The sequence below is a fragment of the Brienomyrus brachyistius genome, chromosome 12 (assembly GCF_023856365.1).
Source record: "Brienomyrus brachyistius isolate T26 chromosome 12, BBRACH_0.4, whole genome shotgun sequence".
Lineage (NCBI taxonomy): Eukaryota > Metazoa > Chordata > Actinopteri > Osteoglossiformes > Mormyridae > Brienomyrus > Brienomyrus brachyistius.
The window spans coordinates 20,021,836-20,049,679 of NC_064544.1; the positions used below are offsets into that span (position 1 = coordinate 20,021,836).

The following is a 27,844-nucleotide window of genomic DNA, read 5'->3' on the forward strand; positions in this document are numbered from 1 at the left end:
AGGCCTCTGCCGCTGACCCACCTTGAGCTTCTGGGCCTCGCCTCGGACTTTGAGCAACTCCGTGATGGAGTCCACGAAGCCCTGGAAGTGGTGGTTGCACATCTTCTCGATCTCGCGGTCATGGTTGCGAATCCGACCCTCCAGCTTGTCCATAAAAAGGCCATGTTCCTGTCCATCATACACTGATCTGTCACAGAAGGACAGAGCGCGGTAATGATGAGGACTGCCATGTCCTCCCACAATCCCTCTCTGTAACATTATCCTCTTACAGGAAAAGAAGCATTAAGGTCATAAGTCACAGTAAACCGAGCAACATTTCACCCTGAACTGATCCAGTGCTGACCAAAGATTAGTAAAGCGCAGTACATAATATGCAGCATAAGTCAGTTTTGAAAAGCCATTCGGCCATTCAAAACTACACATATTTCAACCACTAGGGGGAACCCTTTCACCAAGAAAACTACACAGTGTCACACTGTCAGCTGGGAGTATGGCTCAATCAGCATGTCTAGGGAGACAAGTTCAGAACCGTTCAAAGTTTCCATTGACTGAATTCCAAAACAAATTACGCCCATTGCCAGGCTTGTATAAAGGTTTGACTGAATCTGCTTGTTAACACTTTTCACATCAAGGTAAAAGGCTCCATTTCCCCAGTCATGTGTTACAGAAGTCAGCGACCCCTAAAACTTATGTGTGGGCAGAGAGAAGCAACATCACCCCCACTGACAGGCACCCCGTCCCCTACCCAGACATCATGCACACCATGTAGACAGGACCCATACAAAATACGGAAATAAAATTAGCATACCATCAAAAAAGGTGGGCTCATGACCACCTGCCGTAACATCAAACGGAAAAAGAAAGCAACAACCAGCAAAATCATTGTTTTATTAGCATACACCAGTCTCTCGTATTTGTTGAAACTAACTAGTGCAAAACTCCTACAAACCTTACATTTCTACATACTGTACACACAGTTGATATCCCCCAAAAACACGACGTGCTTTTAAAGAGCACAGAAACGAAGTAAGCTGGGTTATCTTTTCAAGAAATACTCCAACAGTTTGGGCTTACAGAATGTACAGAGTAAGACCGTGAGATCTGCAGTAGGACAATGTAGATTCTGCCCTGCACTATACAATTTAAGCATATTCACACAACAAAAACTCGTGGGTTTACCGTTGCTCAAGCAAAGCAACCTTTCTGCAGTCCTGAGAGGAAAGCACATTAACAGAGATTAACAGTGCGATCTACCGTGAATAGCATTTCCCAATCTGGTCCTCGGGGAACTAGAGACAGTCCACAGATGGGCTGAGGGGTCCACGATGACTGGATTGGGAGCTGAGAGGGAGCAAAAACATGGACTGGCTGTGGGTCCTCAAGGACCAGATTGGGAACACTGACCTAGAAGGTATTGAAATAGAGGGGGTTTCAATCCCAGGAAGAAGAGCCGAGAACAGAGACCTTTGCAGATGATGGACCAAGCTTCAGAATACAACATGAATACTAATTAGCCAAGAACTCAGGCTCAATTGGGGCATGATTCTGGTGAAGGGGGGGGGCACAGGAAGGGGCTGGCCAGGTCTGGGGAAGAGAGCAAAATGGCGTCTCTGGGGAACCAGTGTTTACGATCAGCCCCATGCCTCAAACACAATGCAGTTCATCTCGGCTGGCCACCCGCTCACTTCCTGTGGACAGGAAGTACCCCCAGCATCACAACGAGTTTCCTCCTTCCTTGGGTACACACACACACACACACACGCACAAACAAATTCATAAAGTACACAAGAACGTCAAACGTTAAAACTCAACCAATCAGCAAACAAGTCAGGAAATCCATCTTATCCCTCCGGACCGTAAAGCCAAGCAAACATGGAAGCCACATAGCCTTATGAACTTATCACCTATAGTACCAGTCAAAAGTCTGGACACACCTACTTTTGATGCATTTATTTCTATTTTAGCTATGTTAGTCATCGTAAAAGGCCTCGAGGCAATTAAGCAATAGTCATCCCTCTGTATTCCTGGGAGATCAGCTCCAGGACCCCCACTGATACTATGGTTGGATGGATGAAGTTCTTTATATAAAATGGTGTAGCATTTACAGATAACATACGCACATCCTCCCATAAATTCACTTAACATAGCTAATACAATGTAATGTATTAACTAATACAATGCAAATGTAATGTAACAGAAACAAAACAGTACACACAACAAAAGCAGGGAACGAATGAGACGCAAGGCAAACAATGCTCAAACAACAAGTGCTGCAGAGAGACTGAGGATCTGTCAGCAGGGTACGTCTAGACATCACTGCATTCATGTGGATTTAGCATAGCGCTCGGTGTGCGACGAATTTAAGTTTTGCTTTTTGGAAGAAAATATTTTCAACGTGCGCTTGGTAAAACCTGTGGAAACAGAGGCCGACTGTACGTATCAAATATTGCAATGACCAAGTGAAGTGTTCAACATCTCAGAATTTTCTCAAATTTTTGACTCTACATAATAGCCCCCTTTGGCTTCGCTGACATCATTGCAGATTCTGAAGGCGTTTCCACAGATTCTGGGCACAAATTAGCTACTTTGCTCTTCATTTTAGGTCCAACTCATCCCAAACCAGCTCTCTAGAGTTTAGGTTTGGGGAATGTGGGGGCCAGGCCATCAGGCGCAGTACTCCATCTCTGTGCTTGTTCACAAAACAATAGGCCTACTTAGTACATAACCTCAAACGGTGCTTAGGGTCATTATCTCATACTGTATGTAAAGAAGAAAAACCTCCACTGCACCAACTGCATAGCTGACACTGCAGAACCTAGCAATCCAGTGGCCTCTCAAACATATACAGCTCAAGTGACACTAGCATCAAACCGTTTCATTTTTATTGAGCTGGTTAATTTACACGATCAATTCACGTTGTGTTTCATGCTCAAGGTCTCCACAGTTTGGCCTGCGACTGAACTGATCACTATGCTACCAAAAGCTCCATCTAGAAGTTTGGATCTAATGTTTTAACACTTCCTGAAGAAGGTGAGAAAAAAAAACACCAGCTACAGCCAGTTGTGATCACGGAATAAACATGGCAGTTTATTAGAAGAAACGCATAACACACTACAGTAGCTGAGAATCAGGGCAAACGCATAAATGAAGTCGAGTGAACAACAGCCTTTTCATTGTCAACATTGTAACATATTTATTTAACATTTACTTCATGAGTCACAAATCACTCTGGGCTCCATTAGTCAGCCTGCCCGGATTCCCAGCACATGCTTTACTTTCTCTGGGCTTGATCGGGTATCCCGACTGATCACTTCTTACATCTCTGTTCCTGGGTGCACATCTGGCTCCCGCCAGTGTATTCTTGGTCCAAACAGTCCTCCCAAGTCCAACAGACCAGGACTGAGGGCTCTCAGCTCACACAATGCTAAACACCATGCTCTGGACCACCAACTTAATATGCGGATCCAATTTCACACCTATGCTTTTACAACCAGGTCCAAAGTCATGCAAACGGGACGCCCATAAAACAGGCACCAAAGAGCCTGTAGTACAGCTCTGCTAAAAGTCAGTCACCGCTGCCGACTCAAAAATCACTGTGGCCACTAGGCTCCAGCTTCTCAGGTTACACAAGCGCGTCTGTCCGGACGTGCTGCAGGACATCTGCCCCCCGCTTTGGGAAGCTCAGGCAAAGCTCAGCACACTATGCTCTGAGAGATCAGTCAGCCAAAGATTGCAAGAATCGACTTGAGATGAGAAACCAGTTGTACATGAAAAATAATGCCACAGATCCTTTCTACATGAGAGACTCGTTCAAGGTTCTTGTCACAGCTGCCACATTATCCCAGGACACAGCCGTCAGAAAGTCAGGCGGATGAGAGTCACAGCAGGGGAACCCGCAAACGACAAATTCATCAAGCACCGAGTAGCTGCTCCCCTCCTCCTCCTCATATCCCATCTGGGTCCACATCGGAAAGCAGATGTTATCGCTGACCATCAGAGGCTGCACTTGGCAGGGCCAGAAAGTATCAGAGCACAAGACCAAGAACACGAGGCCAGAGAGACCAATATGGAGCCAGGAAAGAGGCTCTTATCAGACAGCTGGTGACTCAAAAATGCCAACACCACATCCTGTAGCAATTGTGAAGCACATGACCAAGTGTTAATGACAGATGACATGCCTATTTCCGTCACCTTGACTAAATCGAGCCATAACATGGTCATGTATGCTGGGGGGGGGCAGGGGTGTCACTGTGCACAGGTCATGCTCTGTGGTTAGGCAAGGGGACTTGTCTGGTGTCCACACTTGGTTGTGGGGGCGCTCCCTCCCCAATGGCTAGTACAGCCCTTGGGTGACCCATCTATGGCAGCTCAAGTAGCTTTACAGTATCCATTAGATACATCGATGTTAACACACACACGCCATTTTTACGTTAACACACGTGTAAATTCCATCTACTCTATTCAATATTTTGATTCCTAATAACAGCATTTCACATTAGAGCGCCGCGATCATATCTTGGCAAGCTTATTGCTTTCACGCCCTCACAATGTATCCACGCCACGCCATTACCAAATGTGCCGTCGATCATAAAAGTGCGGCGGCGAAACGACGACTGACACAGCCGGCGTGACTCAGCGGGGTCGGCAGCCTGCAGCCGTTCTGCAGGGTGTTGCTCTCGCAGCTGGGAGGGCAGGGTGACTAAGCGGGGTGCGGCCAAGGGCCCTAGTGCCGACTTGTCCTCCCCGCCCTTATGCCACGTCTGTGGCACAACCATGTCAGAACGCGCGAGCAGGCAGCCTGGAAAGGCAGCCCAGCCCTAACGGCAGCACCAGCACAGAAAGCAGACATGCTGGGTGCCGCAAAGTCAGGCTGGACGCGGGCTGCAGCCTGCAGATAATGCGAATGAGCTCTTATCACGAAGCAGAAGAAAAGGCAAGTTTCGGAGATATGCTGTCGCAGGAGAAGGCTACCGCCATGGAGAGCCTCAGCGAGAAATGTAAGCATATGCAGGGTCCAGGGAAGCACTTCCTTCATGTATCTGAACAGTCAGTAAACATGCTCCGCGAAGCAGATCATAGTACATAAAGGAAGTGCAACTGCACTCAATCACTGCAAAAAACAACCACCAACACACTCAAGGCGGATTTCAGACTCAGGGAGATTTTTCTAGAACCAACTACCTACCTATGCTACATCGCAGGTATACAATTCTTGAAACCAAATAACTAGCATGTTACATGTAGATCAGTGACTCAATTACAGGCCTCACCTGGCCAAATAAGTCATGGCACATTTCAGTACGTTATCCCTCCTACTAAAGCACAAGAGCTAATCTTAATCTCAATACACATCTTAGGAAAACGGCTACCTATAACAATTAGCCACATGATCTATTAGCCATTCATACAGACCTAGAAAACATGCCAGTTCTTCAAAGTCCACAACAACTAGACGGGTTTGATGATATGCCAGAAGATACCCATCTTCTATTAACTGCATTACCGGTCCCTGTTCGGCAAACAAACACCATCTGTTAACCCAATGAAGTAACAATGAATTGCAATTAGCTTCACCTACTGGCTCCTCTCCACTAGTTATGTCTGAGATTCCAGAGTGGCGATGACCCCCACCGCCCCCCCCCCCCCCCCCCCCCCCAGAGTGCAGCGCCCGGCTTCACCTTGTCCTCTTCAATCACCTCTCCTGCCCCAAGAGGCAAGCATGTTCTCCAAACACTTCCTCCATCACAGGTTTCATTGTTTGCAGGTTAATTGCTGCCGGTTTGGTCTAGCGTGTGCTGGGCCTATTTGTGGAAGTGTGTGTGTGGGGGGGGGGATTCACCATAAGTCATCATGCCTCCCATCCTACTCGGCCATCACCAAAGGAAACACGTCCTGGACCAAAGGTCCCAGACTGCTCAGGCAGACGTGCCACTTTCAGTACGGCGTCATCCCCCAGCTTACTTCTCCGAGGCGAACAGGACACGGTGCCTTTATCTATCTTGTCCCCGTCAGACCATTGCAATAGTCTGGAATCAGCACTGTTCTTTATATAATGCCAGATTTTTTTAAAAAAAAAATCAGACGGTGAGGGCAGTGACACTGCAGCCTGACTGCATCTTCTCCAGCAGCGCCTGACAGACTCACTCTCCCAAACTGCTGCACCACTCCATGACCCCCTTCGTCACTATGGAAGCAACACATCAGTCCTGAAAAGATACAGCTGATTTATACCCCTTAAAGTGGGGGAAGAAAAAAAAAACACAAAGCATCAGCTTTTCCTGCCCCAGTACATGTACGCAAAACGGAACAAGATTCCCCTGCAATTTTGGTTCCCCAGGAACGAAGCTAATTTCTGATCATAATAAGAATGATCGTGGTACAGAAGAGCAGATAAGGAACCGAAGAGGCGCTAGCTGGCTAACAAATCGTTATATATAAGGTTACAAACTCCACTACCTGTACTTCACATACTTCTCTTTGTCCCTGTACTAGTCCACTAAGTTCACGTTAAGCATGGCATTGAGAATCGGAGAGCTGGCTGGGCCCCATGCCAGTACAGCCGAGGGGAACCCCTTGATATTTCTGGATGCAGCACAGAGCTCCGTGGCCACTACCTTCCGCCTTTCCGGCTGGCACACGGACTTCAGGAAACCAGACTCTTCCCCGAGGTTCTGATATTTTTACCACTGGGCCAAGCCAGCGGTAAGACAGGAATAGAATGATGGATCACTTTTACCAGTGACCACAGCACCAAGCCCCAGAGCAGGAAAGGGCTTCTGTCGAACAAGGCAGGAGGAACACGGCCTTCAGGCTGATCTAGTGTTGTTGGCATACAAACGCATAGCAGACTTCAGTTAGACATCGGAACTCTATTGCCTGGCAGCAGAAAATACCAACCCAGTTCCCATAATTGCCAGCCTCTTATAGTGCAGGGATGAGATCATTCCCTCTTCTGTCAGTCTGCTGTTTGCTAATGATCAAATGAAGTTTCAGGTTACATAGAAAAATGCACGGTTTGACAGCAAAGGTCAACAAAGATACAGGATAGGTAGCAAGAACAATTTTAACCGGCAGTTCAGTAATGATTGTTCGCAAGAAATCTGAAATTATTACTATTAATGCCAGCTAAGATTCGACATTTACAAAATATACTGGCTGCAGAAGTTAGCTATACCAGCTGTTAATACTGCAATAACTAGCTGTCTAAAAGCATGCTGGAGTAGTACAATCACCAAGAAACATAAGCAGCATTTAAGCTAGTTGATAAATACAAAGATCATTATTGAATCATTCCAGGAATGATAAATATTATCATATAAATGCTGAGAGAAGATTTTAGTTGTACCTTCAAGAGTGTTTGTAAGAGTGTAAATTGTAAAGAGTGCAAATTTACTACAGTCAGCTTTTGCTTTCCATGTTAAAGCAAGAATCTGTACAGGACAATATGATTGTTTACATAAAGAATCATTATGCAGTAAAGTTAACTAGCTGTTAAGAGATTAACTAATGATATTATCGCATGATAAAGCGACTGCAGATGCCAGAGATGCCCAGCAGCTAAAACATCCATCATGGCCATTTGGCCAATTGTGACCGTCAACGTTAACAAGTAACAAGTATGCTGAAGTACGTGAATGATGAATGTAGCAGGCAAGACCACCCCGTGTTAAAAATCCTGCAGAGCATCGGTAGAGTCTCAGAGAAATGACTCACAATTATGTCAGGGGGCTGCCAACCAGAAACTGCAGACAGGAGAGGAGGAGGGGACCTTAGGTGTTTGTTTTTCCCCTCGTGTTGTCAGGGCAAATTTACATGATGCAAATCAAGAGCAAAGTCCATTATTGGCCTGGCTGCAGCCCATTCAGCCCCAATGATAGGCTTCCCAGAAGGACCCCCACAGGGAAACGAGGGAATCGGCGCTCTGGGAGAACCACAATCAGCTAATGACAATCAGCAGCAGAGAGACAAAACGCTGAGCTGCGGATCCCCGCAGGGCAACGCGCTGAACCAGCCGCAGCTCCAGAGTCTTGCTGTTTTTGTGGCTGTAAATGTTTATTATGCACATTTCTTTGGATATAAACATCCACAGTGCAACTACATATCTACACTGTAACGAAACACAGAATGTCGCCATTCATAATGATGAGTTAAGAACACTGAGGTGTAAAAGGATTCCAAAGAAATCTTGATTGCTCATAAACCCGATTAGAAACCTGCGTCCAAATGCTGAACAGTTTTATCTGACCTAATTAAATCTCAGATACCACCACGCAATAATCTTACCCTCAGTTATTTTCATGAATCAGGGATAAAATAATCATCATGCGTATTATATAACTCCAGCTGGAGAGAGATCACTGGACTTGATAAGTTAAGAAGTTCAGACTTCTTCCAGGACACATAAACACACTTGCAAGCAGCACCCCAGCTGCCCTGCTCATCCCTGAAGAAGCGTACTATCATTTTGGGCCCCCTCACACAGAGGCACACACTGCACGCAGGTACCATTGCAGCGCTGACTTAGGAATTACAGAACCCTGCGTGACCGGTCTTACTGGCTATTCCTCAGTTCACTACAGGCCAGGCGCAAACGACGCCACGAAAGCCTGAAGCAGGACTGAAGGTCAGATAAGCAGAGACAATCGCAAACACACATACATATGTATCACCATCTAGGGGAGGCTGCACAAAGAGAACTACGCTGTCCTAAGGTCACAGCCCTCACAGCGTTTCCCTGCTTAGCTACGGACCCGACACCACGTAAGCGAACCAGCACACACAACAATTAACAGGCCCAGGGGCTTAACATTTGCCCGCTTTCATTCAATGACAAAGCACTGGAAGTCAACATAGTCAGCCTTCACTATGGAGATTCACTGCAGGTATGCGACACCCCTCCGGCCAATGAGGACCCCGGCCTGCCGAATATAGGCTAAGATTTTGCATCTGTGGTCACACAGCTATATGAAACTCTGGCTGTTCATGCATTCAGACTCGCACTCCACATAAAGGTAGATGGTGCAGTAGGTCTATAACGAGACATTCCTATTCAGGCTATGACACAGGTTCAGGCTCCTAGCAACGATCCAGCTGCTGTCTTTCAGCGAGAGCTAATACATTTATTTCCTATACATTCCTATTTAATCCCATCATAACAGAACCTCACAAGGAAAGGCAGTGTTCCTGGAGCAAATGGGTTTAAGGGCCTTGCTGAAGGGCCCAATGGTGAAAATACTCAGTCAGCCAAGAGATTTGAACCAGCCACCTTCCGATCACGGTGACAGGATCCTAACCTGCAGAGCCATACACCAACGCACAGGAACAAAAGTAAAACCAGAAAATGCTTGCACTTTATTTTTTAAAGATATGTGGCAGGTTATACTACTTAGTTTTAAAGAAAACCATCTATGCAAAGCACAGGAAAATATGAGCTCTGTTAATGGGCAGCTGGGATCTCTGACACACAGGGCAGGGAAAGACCGCAGGCTACAATCATCACACGTCCCAAAACTGCTCGAGTAGGTGGAAAGCACAGCAAACCCCGGTAATTCAGGGATCTATCATCTTGTCAGACGTGTGTTATTTTTTGTGAAAAGGAAAATTTTTATTTACCAGGTAGCTGAAGGAAGTGCGGCCCACATATCCTTGAATAATGAGAATCCATCCTCTTTTTTCCACTGAGGCGCAATAGACCGCAGACTAAACGCGAGTTTGACAAGTGAAATCACATGAAACTCACAGGTTTATGGCTAAAGACCTGCTTAAAAGCCAGGAGGGCTGGGGAACCTCAGCTGTAAGGGCTCCACGAGAGCCACAAAACCTACAATAACTTCTACTGCAGCACCGGCAGCTACTGGGAACATGAATAAGCAGACAGACACCCACACAACTAGGCATCAGAGGGAAGTTTCACTTTCAGATGTATTTCCTGCTGCCTGACTGCCAGACTAAATGTTAAACCATAGGATTCCAGCAGGATCAGCAGAAAAGGCATGTAGCCATTTGCCGACATAGTTCATAATCACACAGCTCCCAGACAATTCTAAACCCTATTTAAAAAATTAAATGAGGAAAAGGGGTCTGTCAAAGAGGTCCCCGAGGCATCCTGGGGGGGGGGGGGGGGGGTTGCAAGTTTAAACTTGAAACGTCTACAGACTTGTCACAATAGGAGAGGCAGAAGATTAACCTGACACTTAAGGGACTAGCACAGGGTGTTCGCATTAATGCAGAAGCACTATTCTCATAATGTCGAGGCACTTAATACTGACCCATAGCATCCTCTGCAGCGTGCAAACAGGACTCGGTTATTGGCTGACACCGGCGAGCATGACGGACCTCGACAGGAGCACACTTTAGCATGGATTACAGCCCAGCCTCTGCTCAGACAAGGAGCAGGCCTGAAAGGTAGCAGATCTGACAGAGGGGGGGCGAGCAAATAAACAATAACAGAGATTCATATCATCTGCATTATGGGAGCCAATGGAGACAAAGAGGCAGAAACCTGGTTCTGAGCATGAGCGTGTCTCAGAGGCGAAAACACGCCCGACACACATCAGGGAAATCTGCCAAAACATCTTTTTGTTGTTACACTTTAGATTGTTTTATCTGCATGGACAATGCCCACCCAGCCCCCCCAATGTCAGCAAGACCTTTCGAATGTTGTGTATTTCGTTTTCATTAAGAAAAAGCCAACCGTGATCATGTCCAAGTTTTCACTAAAAATAGTGAAACAGCTCATTCTAATTCTGCCATTTTAAGTAGAAACAATACTATGTGTTGAGCCTAGAACAAATCAATTTCAAATCATTCATTCAGAAGAATTTTTTAAATGAAAAATTATTTTAAAAATATGAACATGGATTTAGTTTGCAATGTGGAAACGTCCCTTGTAATCTCATAACATTATGCTTATATACTGTAAATAATGTGAATATGTATCCACTGTAACGCCACCCCCGCCCCGCCCCCAAAGGGGCGTCTTTAATAAAAATAGGTTCACTCTTGACCTTTTGGCAACAAACAAGTCTGAAAAGCCTTACTTCTTATAACCAGAAGTTCAGAATAATGCATTAACTTACTTACACAAGTCCAGGCATATTTTAGGACAGGTTTGTAGTGGACGCGGGACTGTATGGGACAGCATCACAGCCCCAAATTTTTAAGTCATTGCGGAAAAAATTGGTCTAAATCTTATACTTCACATCATCTTTAAGGGCTTAAACAGTCTGCTGGTATTGAGGCTATAAAGAAACATCATCCATTAGGGTCAGCCTGGCGCAGGAATATTTTTTCGTAATAAATATTTCCAAAAGCATGAGGACGCGCATATATGTATAAGACTTTCTTTGGATTAGACAGTTGTGCGAAATTATGCTTGAAATCGGTGAGCAAAGTAGCAAACAGAACTCAGATATGTAAAATTATCGCTACATGTCACGCCTTTGGGATGGTTTGGGAGGGTGTACAGGAATGCCTGACTGCGGCAGGAAAACAGAAACGGAATTTGTTAAATGAATGTAGTTTTTGATTATGGAGACGATGATGGAAGACCCTGCGAGAAGGTTCATCTCTCCGCATCGGCGACCGGAATGTTAATTACTCTGGGAGCAAGACCAGCTCCCTTGGATCTACAAGTTGGAAAAACAGCCCAGAAGTGCCCTCCAGAGTTAGCTGCAGAGCCGGACCGACTCCTTTTTGTGGGCGTTAAAAGGCACTGACGGAGCCGCCAAGCACAATCGGGCGTCCCGAAGCGGCCACTCACCGAAGAGTGGGACCGATGCAGTTGGTGTCCGTACTCTCGATCTCCCGCAGGATCCGCTCATGCTCTGCCGCTGTCTCCACACTCGCCATCTTCCATGTCCCAGTAACGCCGATCGGACTGCGTCACCGGGAGAGGAGGAAAAACCCAGCGTATAAGCGGCGTACAAACGACGGATCCCCCCGGCTCCCCTTCCTACTTGTCCGTCCACTTCCTTTCTTTGCCAGGATCCAGTGAGACGTCGAAACCCCACCCCATGCTTTTCTATCATTGGACAATAGGCGAATCCGCCGTTCCTATTGGCGTAAAGAACTCACCGTCTTTAAACGCACCAAGCGCTCCCAAAGCTATTCTGTGTACTTGGGTGAGTTTCCCGAAGTCCCGAAGTTCTGTCATGTAACAAAGGGGGAACTCACTCCTTGTGTTTTTTTCGTGTTATTTGTAATACTTTGTAAGACTTTTTAAAAATTTAAGAACATCACAGTTCTTAGTATTACACAAGGCAGCATAAGGATGGGGTGCACCCCATGGAATGCCGATTGAATTCCTTCTATAGTTTAAAACTGTTGCATGGTCGTTTTGTTTTAAAGCACTCTCTTTGACACAAAGGAAACAAGTATTTTGCAGTTAATATCTTCTGGTTGGATAGTACAATTGAAACATGCCGTTAGGTAAACTCACTGAATTGGCATTTGTAAACTTCTTTCTCAATTTCTGTGTGTTGCCCCCTCTCTGAAGACCTCCCAGCCATGGTCTACTGCTGGTGTGTGCTGTGGGGTACGAGCTCTCTTATGAGCAGAGGTGGGAATTTCAGGTCCAGAAAGTAAAAGTCCAAACCAGGATTTTGTTTGAACCAACCAGTTCGGAGTCACTGAGTATTCAACTGGTTGGTTTAAACAAAATCCTGGTTTGGATTTTTACTTTCTGAACCTGAAATTCCCACCTCTGCTCATGACCCTGTACTTGATATGGGGTTGGAAGATGGATGGAAGATTATAAAAAGAAGGTCCATTGAGATGTCTGATAAGGTCGTCAGTGGAAGGCACCCGGCAAATGATGTTCTCCTCTTAGCTTGTGAAAATGGTTCCATATTTCCTCTGTTAATTAGTTGTCACACTCATAGTAACATAATTATTGTAGAAGCGTGTAAGAGTTAGGACTGATGTCTGTGATTAACACAGGACAATCAAAGGCAGATCCCAAGCAATAAAACTCTTTCTGGCATAAGTGATGATATAACCTGACCCAGGTTTATTTAAATTATTGCTCCCGTGTCATGTTATTAACTGGATCTTGGGAAAACACTCTGAATGATTAGTTTTTTTTTTATTGTAATATTTTTGCATTACAAGCCAGTCTAGGTTCTTGATTATATTGACTGAACAACCAAATTTAGCCTAATTTCACTTCATGTTCACATGACACAATAGTGGTAAAACAGTGTTAAGAGCAAAAAAAAAAATGTAATGGGTCCATATTTTCATCCACTATCAATGCACTTTAAATGCTTTTTTGTGTGGTGGCCCATGTGGAATCCACTGTGCACCAGCAGGGGGCGATCAGCACCATGCACATTGTTTGTAACCATGGTTTCCCCACAGGCAGCTACCACATAATTTCAAAAGGGCACAGTTGGTGGCTGATATTCTCCCCAGTCAGGAGGCAGGGAAGCCTTCACAGGTATGACTTATGAGTAGAAGGTAAGAGTAAGCCAGCTGTGCAAGTGAACACTGGGGGACGATCACCCTCTCTATCCTGGTTGATGAAGGTGATTCTGAAGCTGACCTGCAGGACTTCACCAGGCAAAAGAAGCTGGTCGGACTGGTGAAGTGCCACACACTGGTAGAGAAGATGACCCTGCACCTCTTTCTGCACTCCCTTCCCAGTGACCTTCAGCAGACCATATGTCTGCCAGACACCATAACTCTACCAAAATGGCGAAGCCTTTGCCACAGTTTTTCTCAAAGTTATACTCAACTGATTAGTCAAAACAAAATCTTGGTCTAGATTTTTTCGGCCTGAACTATCCACCTCTATGTGAGGGTCATCTCTGCTGCCACAGTGCACATTTCATGTGACCTGTCATAGTGGGCATGGTGCCTAATCTGCTAGTCCACCTACCGCTTGGATGGGACTGGCCAAGGTTTGGTGTGGGCTGCAGTAGGTCCTAGCAGTGGAGTCCCAAGTGGAGAACAGAGAGGCTTCACAAAATAATGGAAAGTGGTTCTGTCAACTACCAGGTTTATAATTTAGAATAGAATTAGAATTTAGTGATTGTCATTGTTGACACACCAAAGCACACAACAACAAAATGTGCATTTAGTCCACATGTGACACAGTGGTGGGCAGCTAATTCAGCACCTGGGGAGCAGTACCTTGTTCAGGGTACCTCAGTGGTGCTTCGCTGCTCAGGGATTCCAACCTGTAATCTTTCAATTACAAGTGCACTTCCCTAACGCTTAAGCCACCTAATTGCCACAGAATTTTTACCTCCAAGTTCATATTTCTCCAGCTAGTCCAACTGGGGTTTGAATCCCAGTCTTCTACACCAGGAACCAGTGCTTTATACCCCTAGGCTGTCAGGTTTGACTGCCACTCCTCTGTGCCGGTTTACCAGGTCGACCTTCTGAAACAATGGGGGGAGCCACAGCCCCACCTGTCAGCCCCCTGTACTGTACCTACTGAGAAACTCCAAAGGGGAGAGGCTCTCTGCCCACCCCAAGGCCAGGAATTGCGAAACAGTTCTCCAACCTCCCAGGTTATACCCACCTCATCCAGCACCACATGGAGACACCCCAGGGGGCATCACCTGCCAAAAGCCACTACGTCTCTTTTCCCCGCAATTCTGTCTAACATCCAAGTTAGCGCCGGTGCTTCTGGTCAACCAGTCAGCAAAGTTTATCGCTATAAGCCCCACCCAGTAGTTCCCACTCAGGCAAAACGCACCTACTTCAGAGTAGAGACCAAAAAAAGGTTCAGGAAATACCTCAGAGGAACTACAATCAGGCAGAGTTCCTGCAGTAGGAACACAACAGAGGTTCCTGGCTTCTGATGTTCCTAGAGTGGGAAAGCACCTTTTGTGTGTATTTATCCTAATTTCCCATAATACCACTTGCCATCAAGGAGTATTTTTCCTGCACCTCCATTTTCCAAGCTTCTTCACCTGCTGCATAGCACTGGTGGACTCAGGAGGGGAGCAGGGGGTGCCCCCCCCCGCCCCCCAGCTGAAGAAACATCACTAAAATGCCCTTTTGAGTGGTGAAAACACTGCCATTGGCTGCCCTTCTTATGATTTATCCTCCTTCATGCGAGGAGACGTGTCATATAGAGCAGGAACATGTGATGAAGTTTCCTTCTAGAGGAATGACAATGATGCAGTGTCCTATAAAGTATATACTAAGACTTACAGTGGGAATGCAATGTGTTCCTTTCCTTTTCCTCATGCCTGGGACAAACATCATTACAAAATTTCTACATTTTATTTTATTCATTATAACACTGTGATAGCATTGTGATAATTTCCTCAAGGGCCAAAACACAGAAAAGTCCAAAATTACAATGTTGTAAAAACCGAAAATCATTCCTTGATATCTCCAAAGAAGATGATGCATAGCATTCCTAGAATGTACAGATATCTAATGTTATTCTATAAAAAAGCTGCAAGTAAATTGTTTCTATAGAATATGCATGTTCAATTGTATCAAGCATTTAAATGCTTTACTAATGGTAGCCAGCAGCAAGGGGCATGGCTATTATCGGACGAGCCAATCAGACGCGGGAACTGAAAGTGGGCCAATGACAACATCTGGGTCAGTACGCTGGATCTAGCTGGAATGTGGATCCATTCTCTGGTCACTGTCACCGGCCAGCAGGCTTGGGCCAATTGGTGACCTGTCAGCTTGGGACCAGATGGCCCCAAACAGGAGCTATGACAGGGACTAGAAAGGAAAAAAGGAGGGAGAATGGCCTGCTAGGTGCAATGTGTCATCGCTGTGATGGACCTAACCACATCTACATGACAACGATAGAGGCGGAGGCCTTTGGCAATCAATACTACAGCAACACAACTAACAGCCAAGAAGGGTAATCATGTACAGTGTCAGGCTTACACGTAAACAGTAGGTCTTAAACCCACTTTGCAGCAAGTCTCAGAAATCTGTAACTGATACTCTTTGGGGAAGCGATTGTGCAACCAGATGGCAAAGTATTACTATAATCTAACCTTTCTAACCATAACACTATTTAGCAAAAGGAAAAACACATGAAAATATTCAGTTTTTTAAATGAATACAGCAGATTTTCTTTGCAATCCATGGACGGGGAGCAGGCTGCATAGGGTTCAGGGACCGGTCCACTGCCACTGGAAGCAACACCACTTAGTGGCAGCAAAGGGAAGGGGGACTGCATAAGACACTTGATATTGTGAATGCAATAAATCGAAAAGTATTTGATGGATCTTATTACCCCTTCATAAAAAAATTATTGGATGTAGATCTACACATGACTTCATCTTGAGGCAAATCACACCAAAATTGATACAGCACTAGGTGGCAGCAAAGGATGAAAAGCGAGGCTATAGGCAATGCTTGATTTGGCAAGCACAGTAACTATTAAAGTATTTGATTGATCTTTTTTCAAACTTCCCAGGAACATTGTGTAGGTGATGATCTGGGGCCTATTTAATTTTTACGAGAATTTTAACCTAACTGAAGCAGTGTCACTTAGCAGTGGCACACGAAAGGACAGACACAGATCTGAACCTGATTATATTAGGGCAGGTCACACGAAGTTACATTTAAAAAATTTTTTTTAGAGAAGTGGGGAGAGTGCTTTGGGAGGGGGGCTAAAGGTTCTAGAGGAAGGAGGGTGTGGGAAGAGTAAGGATTAGATGGGGGAGGGGGGCAACAGGGCTATCCGAGGAGTATATTGTTGTCATTCCGACAGCATCTAGTTTCCTGTGGTTCACTGTCTCTTTTGACATTGTCTTATTTTCCATGTCTTTCAAACACAATGTTAATATCCAACCTTGTAACACAGTGTAACATTAACTTATACATCCATCTACATTAATGTTCTCATAAAATATTTGCATGCAATTTTTCTATGTGAAATTTATCAAATTGAACATATTTAGCCTGTTCTAGCCCCATTGTAAAACAGTGAATTCATATCGTTATCATTTCAGGTTTGATGGGATAACATCTATGTTTAATAGGGAATGTGAATATATTATTATTAATCACTCAAACCAGCCCAGTCAGGCTTGTGTACTTATATCAGTGAAATAAATGTGGTAAGGTTCAGTTCAAAATAACTCACGTACTACAAAAAAACAGCAGCTTTTCTATGGACTGTTGTGATAATTGGCAATTATAAGATTCAAAACCCAATGATAAGTTGTCGATTTAATGAAATGAATCAGCCTAGTATAGTAGACCTGTGACGTTTTCAGTTATTTTTAATAAGAATGATTTTAATTATCTGCTACTGCTTCACATGACAAAACACAGCAGCAAGGTGAAGAAGCGTAACCATGCAAGTTGTAACCAGTTCCATTCTTCCATTTTCCATGACCGTTTAGGATGGCTTGGATAGTGCTCACGTGGTTATGAACATGGCAAATCCACACACACGGAGCTTTCTATTTCCGCCTGTAGTTTAGGGTAAAACGTGGAACTGCGCGTAAATTCATTTCACGCAGTACCGGGGCACACCACTAGATGGCACCCATTTCTGCAATGAAATGCAATGCTGAGTAACTTATATGTCCTGGTCAGCCTGTTGATATAAAACTGTAGACAATACATAGAGTCTGCATTTTTTTAAAGTAATGTACAAAGAGCTCATTATGGAAATACAAATTGAACACATTTGAAATCTTGGTCCTTGGTTACTAGTCCAACCACTGGTAATTCCTTCCCATCATTTACTCTTGTTATAGTTTACTGGCCTCCTGATCCTCGTGCTCTTTGACTAACCTGGGTTTAGTACAGATAAAGCTGTGAATAGCATTTGCTCCCATTCTTGGCTTTGGTTTGTGTGCCCAGCAGAATGGAGCACGGCCAACTCATTCTTGGAATCATACTCTAGATTTGAACCCGTATTAATGGTATTAATGTTGAACCAGTATTTATTCTTCCTCCCAGTCCTGCAGTCTCAGATCTTTCACTCTTAATGTTTCTGCATTGTCAGAAAAAGAAGGTACCAATTTGTACCATTGAGGGAGCAATTACTTATTACTGGGGCTGTACCCCCAAGGGTCTGCCAACTGTATCCAAGCTACAGGTAATTGTACCTTTTAAGGTACATTATTGTACCATTGGGGGCACCTTAATGTTGTTTGTAACAAAACTGTAATCGGGCTGTAGGCTTTTTTCTGACAGTGTGGTACAACCAAGGTGTGACCCCGAGTACCATGTTTGACTTTCAGTTACGGCGTTAGCTGCAGTAGCCGCTGTCGGTGAGGAATCCAGTGAAAGTGAACCTGAACATGTATCTGTAAATGCTGCATGTTTGCTTTTTAGCAGACTTCAGCTAAAAAGATAAGCCTTAAAGGGTCTTAAAGGTCGTGAATCTATAGACAGTTTGCGTAACTTAGTGCCCTGTAAATTCAGGCAAATGACAGAACAGATAAGACAGGCATGCCAGTAGGAAGGCAGGGGGCAGGTAGGCCATAAGACAGGCAGGCCGGTGGACAGGCAGGAGGTAGGTAGGCCATAAGACAGGCAGGCCGGCAGGCAGGCAGGGGGCAGGTAGGCCATAAGACAGGCAGGCCGGTGGACAGGCAGGAGGTAGGTAGGCCATAAGACAGGCAGGCCGGCAGGCAGGCAGGGGGCAGGTAGGCCATAAGACAGGCAGGCTGGTGGGCAGGCAGGGGGTAGGTAGGCCATAAGACAGGCAGGCAGGGGGCAGGTAGGCCATAAGACAGGCAGGCCGGCGGGCAGGCAGGGGGCAGGTAGGCAATACAACAGGCAGGCAGAGGCAGGTAGGCAATAAGACAGGCAGGCCTGTGGGCAGGCAGAAGGCAGGTAGGGGACTCCCTTGTATGGAGACCTCTCTGTGATTCACCCCAGAAAGAGCAAAGGGAGAAGAAAGTGGCAGGAGAAGAAGAGAAGAGCAGCACTGCCAGGCAGCAGGCTGAGTGCAGTCAAAGAGTGCAGGCAAATTATAGTATGATATGATAATTAGCAAACAGAATATACAGAAATCTTTTCAGTTAAAAGGTTTCTTGCCTTCATGTTTAATAGTTCCCAGATAGTTTGCTAATGTTAAACTATAAAAACCATAAAACTAAAAAATATAAATACTATCAAACTATAAAAAATAACCCATTGTGGTTCTTGAAAGTTCAGTTCAAAGGTGTAGAGTGTACTAGTTTCTTTTTTCTTTCAAAAAAAGCATAAATTGCAACAAATACATCAGCATGGCTAATCTATGATATGACTTCACAGAAGATAACTTATAAAATAACACAGTGTCATTATGGAGTGCAGAACTCGATAAGCCTAAATGACCCCGAGAATGAGCATACAGGAAGCGAGTGGTTAAGTTATCTTCCGGATCGTGTCAGGGATATTAACAGGTTCCCAGTGCTACACTGCATGACAAACCCTATTCGTGTGAAGATTATAACAGAGTGCCAGAGTCTCCTGTTTCTTTTTCAATGACCGTTCTTAGTCAGAAATATTTTCCATGTCTTTCAAAGAATGCTTTATATTGTCATAAGAACATAAGAAATTTACAAACGAGACGAGGCCATTCGGCCCATCAAGCTCATTTGGGGAGAACTTAAATAATAACTCAGAGTTGTTAAAATCTTATCTAGCTCTGATTTAAAGGAACCCAGGGTTTTAGCTTGTGCTACACTAACAGGAAGACTATTCCATACTCTAACTACACGCTGTGTAAAGAAGTGCTTCCTCAAATTCGTTTTAAAATGTTCTCCCGCTAATTCCCACCTATGACCACAAGTTCTAGTATTTAAACTAATACTGAAATAGCCATTTGGCTGAACAGCATCCAGACCTGTTAGAATCTTATATACCTGGATCATGTCCTCCCCTTAGTCTTCTTTGCTTGAGGCTAATCAGATTCAGCTCAGCTAACCTCTCCTCATAAGACATTCCTCTAAGACCAGGAATCATTCTCATCGCCCTACGTTGCACCCTTTCCAAGGCAGCAATGTCCTTCTTAAGGTATGGTGACCAAACCTGCACACAATATTCTAGGTGGGGTCTTACCAAGTAATTATATAATCGTAACATCACTTCCTTTGACTTAAACTCCATACAGCTAGAGATGTAACCCAACATTCTATTTGCCTTTTTTATTGCTTCCCCACACTGGCGAGAGTGGGACATAGGAGCATCAACATATACACTAAGGTCTTTCTCATAATCAGCTATCTTCATTTCAATGGAACTCATAAAATATTGGTACTTTATATTTCTGCTCCTTGCATGGATTACCTTATCTATTTATCTATGCTAAATTTCATCTGCCAGGTATCAGCCCAGTCGCTAATTAAATCCAGATCTCGTTGTATCCTCTCTGCTGCTAGATCAGTATCTCCTACACCACCCACCTTGGTGTCGTCTGCAAATTTAACCAGTTTACTGTATGAATTGGTGTCAATATCATTAATGTAAATTAGGAACAATAATGGTCCTAAAACTGAACCTTGCGGTACCCCACTATGAACGCAGGCCCACTGTGATATTGTCCACTGAATATGAATAGCTCTGCCTTATACTATACCTACATACACTGCCTGGCCAAAAAAAGTCACCGCTTGAATTTAAATCTGCAGGTACTTAAAATCCAATGATAGCATCTTTATTAAAGCTTAGCAGTGTTATGCACCAGCTGAACACCTGAATCTACTGAATGGCCAGGTTATCCCATCAGTGGATTTTTTCTTGCCTAAATGTTTGGCCATTTTCCGGGATGATAATGCCAAGATTCATAGGACTCAAACTGCTAAATAGTGGTTTATGGAGCGCAAGGAATCATTTTCTCACATGAATCGGGCAACACAATTTTGACCTAAACCCCACTGAAAGTCTTTCAGATGTGCTGAAGAAGTCTTTACTCAGTGGTTCAACTCACCTATCACCAGTACAAGATCTTGATGTGAAATCAATGCAGATCTGGGTGAAAAAAAGATGTTGAGATGCTGCATAAGCACATGGAAACGATGCATTAACGAATGTGCACCACAATCAAAGGTAAAGGCGGCCCAACAAAATATTAAACTGTGTGACTTTTTGGCCAGGCAGTATATATACATTTCCATGGCAGGGGCACCCAAGGAAAGCCCCTGTCACATCCTTGCACCCTTGCTGGCCATCCCATATCCTCAGTCACTCACACCTGTCCCTCATGTAGCCCTTGATGATTGTGGTGACTACCCTCACCTGTATCTGCTTATCCTTAGCCCATTGTGGTAATGTCTTGCACCTGTCTGTAGTCAGTGTCAACTACAGTCAGTCTTGATTAATGGCATTCTAATTGAATGTTAATGGCACCAGTGTTTCATGCTAAAATAAAACGATTCTCACAGACGTGCTAGAGGATATTAGCATTTAGTAAATCACGATGCACACGTTGTGAGCAGGAAATAAGCCTCTCTTTAGCTAGTCTCGTCGCTGTACAACTTGGTTCTTTCATGCCAGTGGAAAAGTGGCAATATACTCCCTCGGAAGATGGCTGGGCTGCCAGTGGTGGGGCCTCCTCCTGCCCACCGGGACGCTGGGGCTCCTCCCCAGGAACGTCCACCTGCATCCTGCCTTGATGTAGAGCAGCTGTGCATAAATCCCAAGCTCAGGGTAGAATTACTTCAACTGGGCCCCCATGACATGCACCCCCTCTTACCTGGGCCCTCGGCTGCCCCTCCCTAGTGGGCCTGTTTCCTCCCCTTTTCCTGGCATTTTTTTGTTGTTAATGAAGCATTTTGTACATGAGCTTTTCTCTCCATTCTGCCTCTGACCTTTAACTACATGTACATAGTGAGAATGAATGAGAATATACAGCTCAAAGAAGGATCATTGAGGCCACAGACAAAAGACACTTGGATTGTAAACGAGAGGGAAACTGGACATGAAGGTTTAAGTGCCTTTAAGTGGAACTATAGTGCTTAACAGTGCATATCTGCAATAAAGCACCAGGAAAGCGACATCCAGTCAGTGACTGAAAATGACTCATTAATGAATTAATGAGTCGGCAGGTGAGTGAGGCAGCGGCAGAGAAAGAGAAGGTCTGCCGTTAACAAACAATCTAACATTACCCCACGTTTGGCTCTGAAACGTTTATAGTCATAGGCTGCACCCCCCAGCCCCCCGGCGATACCTCCCCCACCTCACTAAGCGTGTGGAGAGTTAAAGCAGGAGGATATGATGAAGGTGTCCCTGATATTTTTTGGCCTGTATATTTTTAACATGTAACGCTAGTATGTTCTGACTAATGTGTTAGCTGGAGCACCAGATGTTATGGAGTGTATATAAAGGGACTCTGCTGAGTAACACCCTGATTTCTGCCATTACCTTCTCTCAGGACATGCAGTCTAGCCATTACTCATTAATGTCCCTGACAGGAAATCTCCCCATTTCCATAAAGAAATGTACTAAGCTGAATCAATACAGATGTACAGTATATTAGATTCTTTACATTCACAGTCATAAAAAGTGCATACAGATAAAACAGTGAGTGTCACAGAGAATAAAAATCACCAAAACACATACAGTGCAGCAGACACATTCAGACTTTGTTGTCCCTAAAATCTCTTTAAAGTTTATGATGCCATCAGTAAAATACTGATGTTTAAGACCAAATCAAGGGCATTTGGTATTACAGAAGCAATGTATCTAGGCCTGTACTTCAGGAAAGTTCTTAAATGGTGGGAATGGAGGCCCATTTGACTATAAACATTTAAGAGCCGAACGTGGGGTAATGCAGCTGTCAGCACTGTTGCCTCACACCTCTGGGACCAGGGTTTGAGTCTCTGCCACGGCTCCATGTGTGGATTTTGCATCTTCTTCCTGAGTTGTTGTGGGGTTTCCTCTAGGTACTCTGCTTGTGATGCCCCTATTGCCTTTGGCACCCCATCCTGCATGTTCCTTGCCTTGTGCCCATAAGCTCTGGGCCTCCTACAACCCTTAGCTGGACAGACTGTTGCAGGAAATGGATGACTGGCCAAAGACAGAAAATACCGCAATCTTCTAGACAATCAGCTGTAGAAGTGGCGTGGTGACCTTGTTAGGGCAAAAGGTCGGAGGAAGTCTGAGAAGCAAGAAGATGCTGTTCTTCTGAAAGCCAACATCAAGATCTTAAAGTGTTCACAGACTCCATCCAATCACAAGCCTATTGAGGCATCTGTATCTGTACAAGTTGTGCAATGGTAATAAAAGATAGGTGACTAAGTATATGAAAAAAATGTCTAAATAAAAAAAAAACCTCTTCTCATGCTTCTACTAGATTAACATTTTTGCAGTTCATGCTTTTTGTCCATTCATGCTGCAGAAATTGCATATCAACATCCCTCCATCCATTTTCCAAACCGCTTATCCTACTGGGTCGCGGGGGGTTCGGAGCCTATCCCGGAAGTAATGGGCACGAGGCGGGGAACAACCCAGGATGGGGGGGGCCAGGCCATCGCAGGGCACACTCACACACCATCCACTCACACATGCACACCTACGGGCAATTTATCAAGTCCAATTAGCCTCAGCATGTTTTTGGACTGTGGGGCAAAACCGGAGTACCCAGAGGAAACCCCACGACGACATGGGGAGAACATGCAAACTCCGCACACATGTGACCCAGATGCCCCCGCATATCACCATATATAAATATTTTCATGAAATAGTTCTGCATGTCTGCTTCCCATTAGCAGTCACAGTAGAGGCTTGATTTAGAGACAATTTAAAATGCTGCCAGACAGTTTTTGTGGAACGCTAGCTGCACCTTATGTTTCGTATTTTGTGTTTGTTTAATTTTCAAGTGTTTACAAAAAAATGCAATTACTGACTACTTAGGGTGACACACCAGCTATTTAATGCAAACAGCCTCCTCCTCCAAGCAGTGCATAAAACACTGGGTAAATGTGCTTAAATTGAATAAATAAGCCAAGTTGTTTGAGGGGAGATGAATAAAACAGAAACCATTTAAACAAACCGAAAAGGTGAATTTTGTAGGTTCAAATCCCACCGCCACTCTTTGTTCTGCATGTATGTTCCCTATGATGGACTGACATCCCATTCAGGGTATGCCTCAGCCTCGTGGCCTGTAGTCAGGTCTCTGGGTCCCCGACCAGGAAAAGCGGATTAAAATGGGATGGATGGATGGATGGATGGATGGATGGATGGATGGATGGATGGATGGATGGATGGGAAGGTGACTACAGAAGCATGATATCTTTGTAAAATTATCGATGACATTCTTTCTCATTTGTGAACTAATAGTTCAAGAGGGCCCCCATGACCCAGTTGAAGTATTAGACCCATTACCTGTTATCTGTATAATAGTGGATGAAACTAACGTTGGTATTTACTTATAACGGGACTAGACTATAGCTATAATGATTGGCTGCCTTTTGTTTTTTTTTGTTGATTTAGTAAAAGTGGTGAGTAACATTCATAACAATTACATTTCTACAAAAGAAATAATCAGTCCTACTTTATTAATAATTATGAGATATTAAATACATAATTAAACAGAGAGCTTGGCCCTGGATGATAAATCCCATAATTACATGTAAAGAAAAACATTACATCTTTGTAAAAAATATTGATGACAGTGGCAATATTGCTTTTCATTTGCAAACACTGCTATTTGAAACCTGCTAAAGTATTTGTTTTTTTCCACTTCAATAAACAGAAGATTATCTTCAAAACAGTGGGTGGACCTAACCTACACTTATAAAGGCTCTCGTGTCATGGAACATTATCAGAAAGAGTGGAACTGAGGTAAACTGTATTTTACAATTACTCATACAGAGCATTTATGAAAATCTGTGTGCGGGATGTATAGCACAAGAAAGGGTGATGATGCTGAAACATGCACTCATATCTTAACAGCTGATTGAATGTGGTTGCTTGTTTGTCTTTTATTTCAGGTCCAACAGAGAACCACCATTGAAAAGTATGAAGCTTGTGGTTTTTCTCACCCTGCTGTGTCTGCTGGTGGTCAATGCTCAAGGTGAATCACAGAGCATGTATCACATAGATAATTATCCGTAAAATCATAGATATGTTAGGAATGTAGTACAGTTATTCACCAGGTGTCCTGCAAGCTATATTTTTATTTATTGAGATTCTTCTTTAATTTCATAGTACTGTTTCATGGTTGTAGGGTTGTAGAGAAGCATAAAAGATCTAAATTTTACTTCTTTATCAGTCAACTGGTCCTTCTCTGCATCACTGCCCCCATCTCTCCTTCCAGACCTCCAAGACCGCCAGTTTCAACCATGTAAGAACAGAAACTACTGGAGTTGGTACAAAGTTGGCAGCTACTGCGTGAAGTTCTTCAACGAGCATCTGGACTTCAATACAGCTCGAGTTTGTGCTTCTTTTATCCTTCTGTAGCCCTGAATGTTTGATACAAAGTCTGATCAGGGATAGACGTGTTTATACGTTCATAAACATCCCAATGAGGCATAAAAAATAAGTAGAAATGATATGGAATAAAGATATGGAAAAAACTGAAGAAGTAATATAAAGGTTAATACAATTCTTTGGGAAAGTGATTAGTTGGGTTCAAGTTTGTCAAAGAACTTTTCAGGATGCTCAGTAATGAGCATACATTCATCTCTGAAATCTTGAGTCCCTTGTTCATACTGTTACTGACTAATTACTCCTTTCTTCTCTGCAATTTAGAAGAGATGCCAGGCGACAAACACACGTGGTGAGCTTCTGAGTGTCCACAGCCCAAATTCCAACAATCTGGTGATCCGTTTGTCTCACAATGGATACTATTCTTATTCCTGGCTTGGCGGATTCCTACAGGCAAGTGAGAACAAAGTCCTTGATGAGATTCTCTTAATTTGGGATTGTGAACAAAAGCAGGGAACAGAGACTTTATGTAGAGGACGGGTTTTATAGCATGCATGAGAGAAAATGAAAAAAGGGAAAGTGAATCATGCATGTTATTTCCTTTACTAACCTTCATCACGTTCTTTCTTAGGGGGCAAGCTGGGTTTGGACGGATGGCACTCAGTTCGATTACAGTAATATGGCGCGTGGTCCGGATAGAAGTGGCCTGCAGTGTATTGCTATTAAAGGTGATGAAACAAATTTAAAGTTAAAAATGCAAACTTTCTCAAGCCTTTTTTGAAGCTATTGCTCACACCTGACCACATCTGTTTGCTTCTAATTTTCAGGAAATGGATCCTGGGTCCCAATGAGCTGTACAAGAGAGCTGCCCTTCTTCTGCGGGTTCCGGGACCAGTAGACGAACCAGAAGAACAGAAAACAAACTAAGTCTAGGCTTCTGCTTGCTTATCAATATGTACGTTGACCAGAAATCAGAAATGAAAGACAATATTATTGTAATAGCACAGTAAGTACAGTGGGAAAGGCAATTTTATTCAAATTATGTTTGCATTGCTAAGCTAAATTCAAAGCATATTCAAAAATAATAAAAAAATGCATTTCAAACAACCACACAGCTGACTTTGTCAATCATTCCTACCAAGGGCTGGGTACCGAACTTGGGTACTTCTGTGGTACCGACTGAAATGATCCAATCCTATCAAGGATTGAAAAATTAATTTTCTTTCCCAAACAGTAAATCTCAGTGTCTGTGAGCTAACAAGCATGCAGTGTACATGTGTGAAGATCTAAAGTCACTGGTGATTGGCTGTCTAATGTAACGCTATATAAATGCCTAAGAAATCGAAAGTGTGGCTCCACAGAGTTCCAGGCTGCAACCATTTAGTCGCATTTTGCAACCATTTGTGGAAACTAAATATTATAACTAGGCGCACCAGTGCGACTTGCAGATGTGCCCCTCATTTATGCCCGAATATGCCCCCCAAATAGCGGCTGACCACACTGTTGTACATTACATGAGTCACCCAGAGAATTGATGTGTATGTTTACGCATGTGTGTGTGAGAGGGACCATCAGAACTCGGTCTGATTCACCTTCACTACTGTGGAAGCACTTACAGCGATTGCTTGACCACCAGCACCAGTGCTAACATGCAAGTTATGTGGAAGTACAGTAAAAAAGAGAGAGTCGATGGGTCCCTTGTTTTCCAATTTATTGCCTCGCCTCTAAATAAAGGCCCTGTTCACCCTTCATCTGGCTCTGTCTGGTTCGTGCTTCCCTCCCGACATGATAGCTGTTGCCTCCTTCCTCCTGGGCTGAGGGTCAGATTCCCACCCCTGTTCTGTGCGCCTGCAGTCTGCATGCTCTCCCTGTGTTATGTAGGTTTCCCCTGGCTTCTCTGGTTTCCTCCCACAGTTCAGACCTACAGTTTGGCTAACTGGTATCTCTAAATCATGCCGTATGAGGGATTGTAGTGTTCCCTTTCTCTGTGTTGTCAGGTCCTGGTCTCCCTTCCCTGTTGTCAGTTCTCTCAGTCTTGTCCATGTTGTTATTCCACCTGTCCAGCTTCCTCCCCTTGTGGTCATTGCCCCAGACTCCTTGTTTCCGATTCCCTTAGTCTTGTTGTGGTTTGGGTTTCCTGGCCTATTGTCCCAAGTCCCCAATATAATCTGTCCCAGGTCCCTCGTATTTTGTGCTCTTTCCCGTCTAGGCAGTACCTCCTGTGCCTGGAGTGAATGCCTCGGGGGGGGGTGCTGTCACATCCTGTCTTCCTCAGTCCTGTCCTGTGCCGGTTTGGCCAGCAGAGGTCTCCCCTGCTGCCCATCCCATATCCCCACTTATTCACACCTGTCCCTCATGTAGCCCTTGATGATTGTGGTGACTACCCTCACCTGTTTCTGCTTATCCTTAGCCCATTGTGGTAATGTCTTGCACCTGTCTGTAGTCGGTCTTTAGTCTTCAGCGTATATACAGTAAGTGCCCCTACATGCTGTGATCCCCAGACCTGTCATTGTTTACCTGTTACTCATCCGAATTCCCA

At 44.3% G+C, this 27,844-nt stretch overlaps 2 protein-coding genes across 4 annotated transcripts in view; one reads left to right on the plus strand and one right to left on the minus strand.

The window, feature by feature from the left end:
- The window catches only part of LOC125705018 (exocyst complex component 6B-like), a 26,648-nt gene extending 14,670 nt beyond the window's left edge, over positions 1 to 11,978 (minus strand). For all 3 annotated transcript variants that reach the window (XM_048971337.1, XM_048971336.1, XM_048971335.1), the window contains exons 1-2: positions 11,762 to 11,978; positions 22 to 187 (exon numbers count right to left, since the gene is read on the minus strand). In XM_048971337.1, coding sequence (XP_048827294.1) covers positions 22 to 187; positions 11,762 to 11,850 — 255 coding nt within the window. In that variant the 5' untranslated portion in view covers positions 11,851 to 11,978. The remainder of the gene's footprint in view (positions 1 to 21; positions 188 to 11,761) is intronic.
- Positions 11,975 to 26,412, plus strand: LOC125705029 (snaclec alboaggregin-D subunit beta-like). The gene is made up of 7 exons (XM_048971353.1): positions 11,975 to 12,122; positions 24,632 to 24,720; positions 24,870 to 24,952; positions 25,196 to 25,311; positions 25,630 to 25,758; positions 25,937 to 26,033; positions 26,133 to 26,412. Exons 3-7 carry the CDS (start codon positions 24,898 to 24,900, stop codon positions 26,201 to 26,203), a joined length of 468 nt encoding a protein of 155 aa, XP_048827310.1. The 5' UTR covers positions 11,975 to 12,122; positions 24,632 to 24,720; positions 24,870 to 24,897; the 3' UTR covers positions 26,204 to 26,412.
- Positions 26,413 to 27,844: the final 1,432 nt, after the last annotated feature.

Bases quoted from the DNA above. Each gene is read 5' to 3' on its own strand.
- LOC125705029 (XM_048971353.1), top strand. From the start codon at position 24,898: ATGAAGCTTGTGGTTTTTCTCACCCTGCTGTGTCTGCTGGTGGTCAAT. The intron at 25,312-25,629 runs GTTTGTGCTTCT...TCTGCAATTTAG, and splicing joins TGGACTTCAATACAGCTCGA to AAGAGATGCCAGGCGACAAA. The intron at 25,759-25,936 runs GCAAGTGAGAAC...GTTCTTTCTTAG, and splicing joins GGCTTGGCGGATTCCTACAG to GGGGCAAGCTGGGTTTGGAC.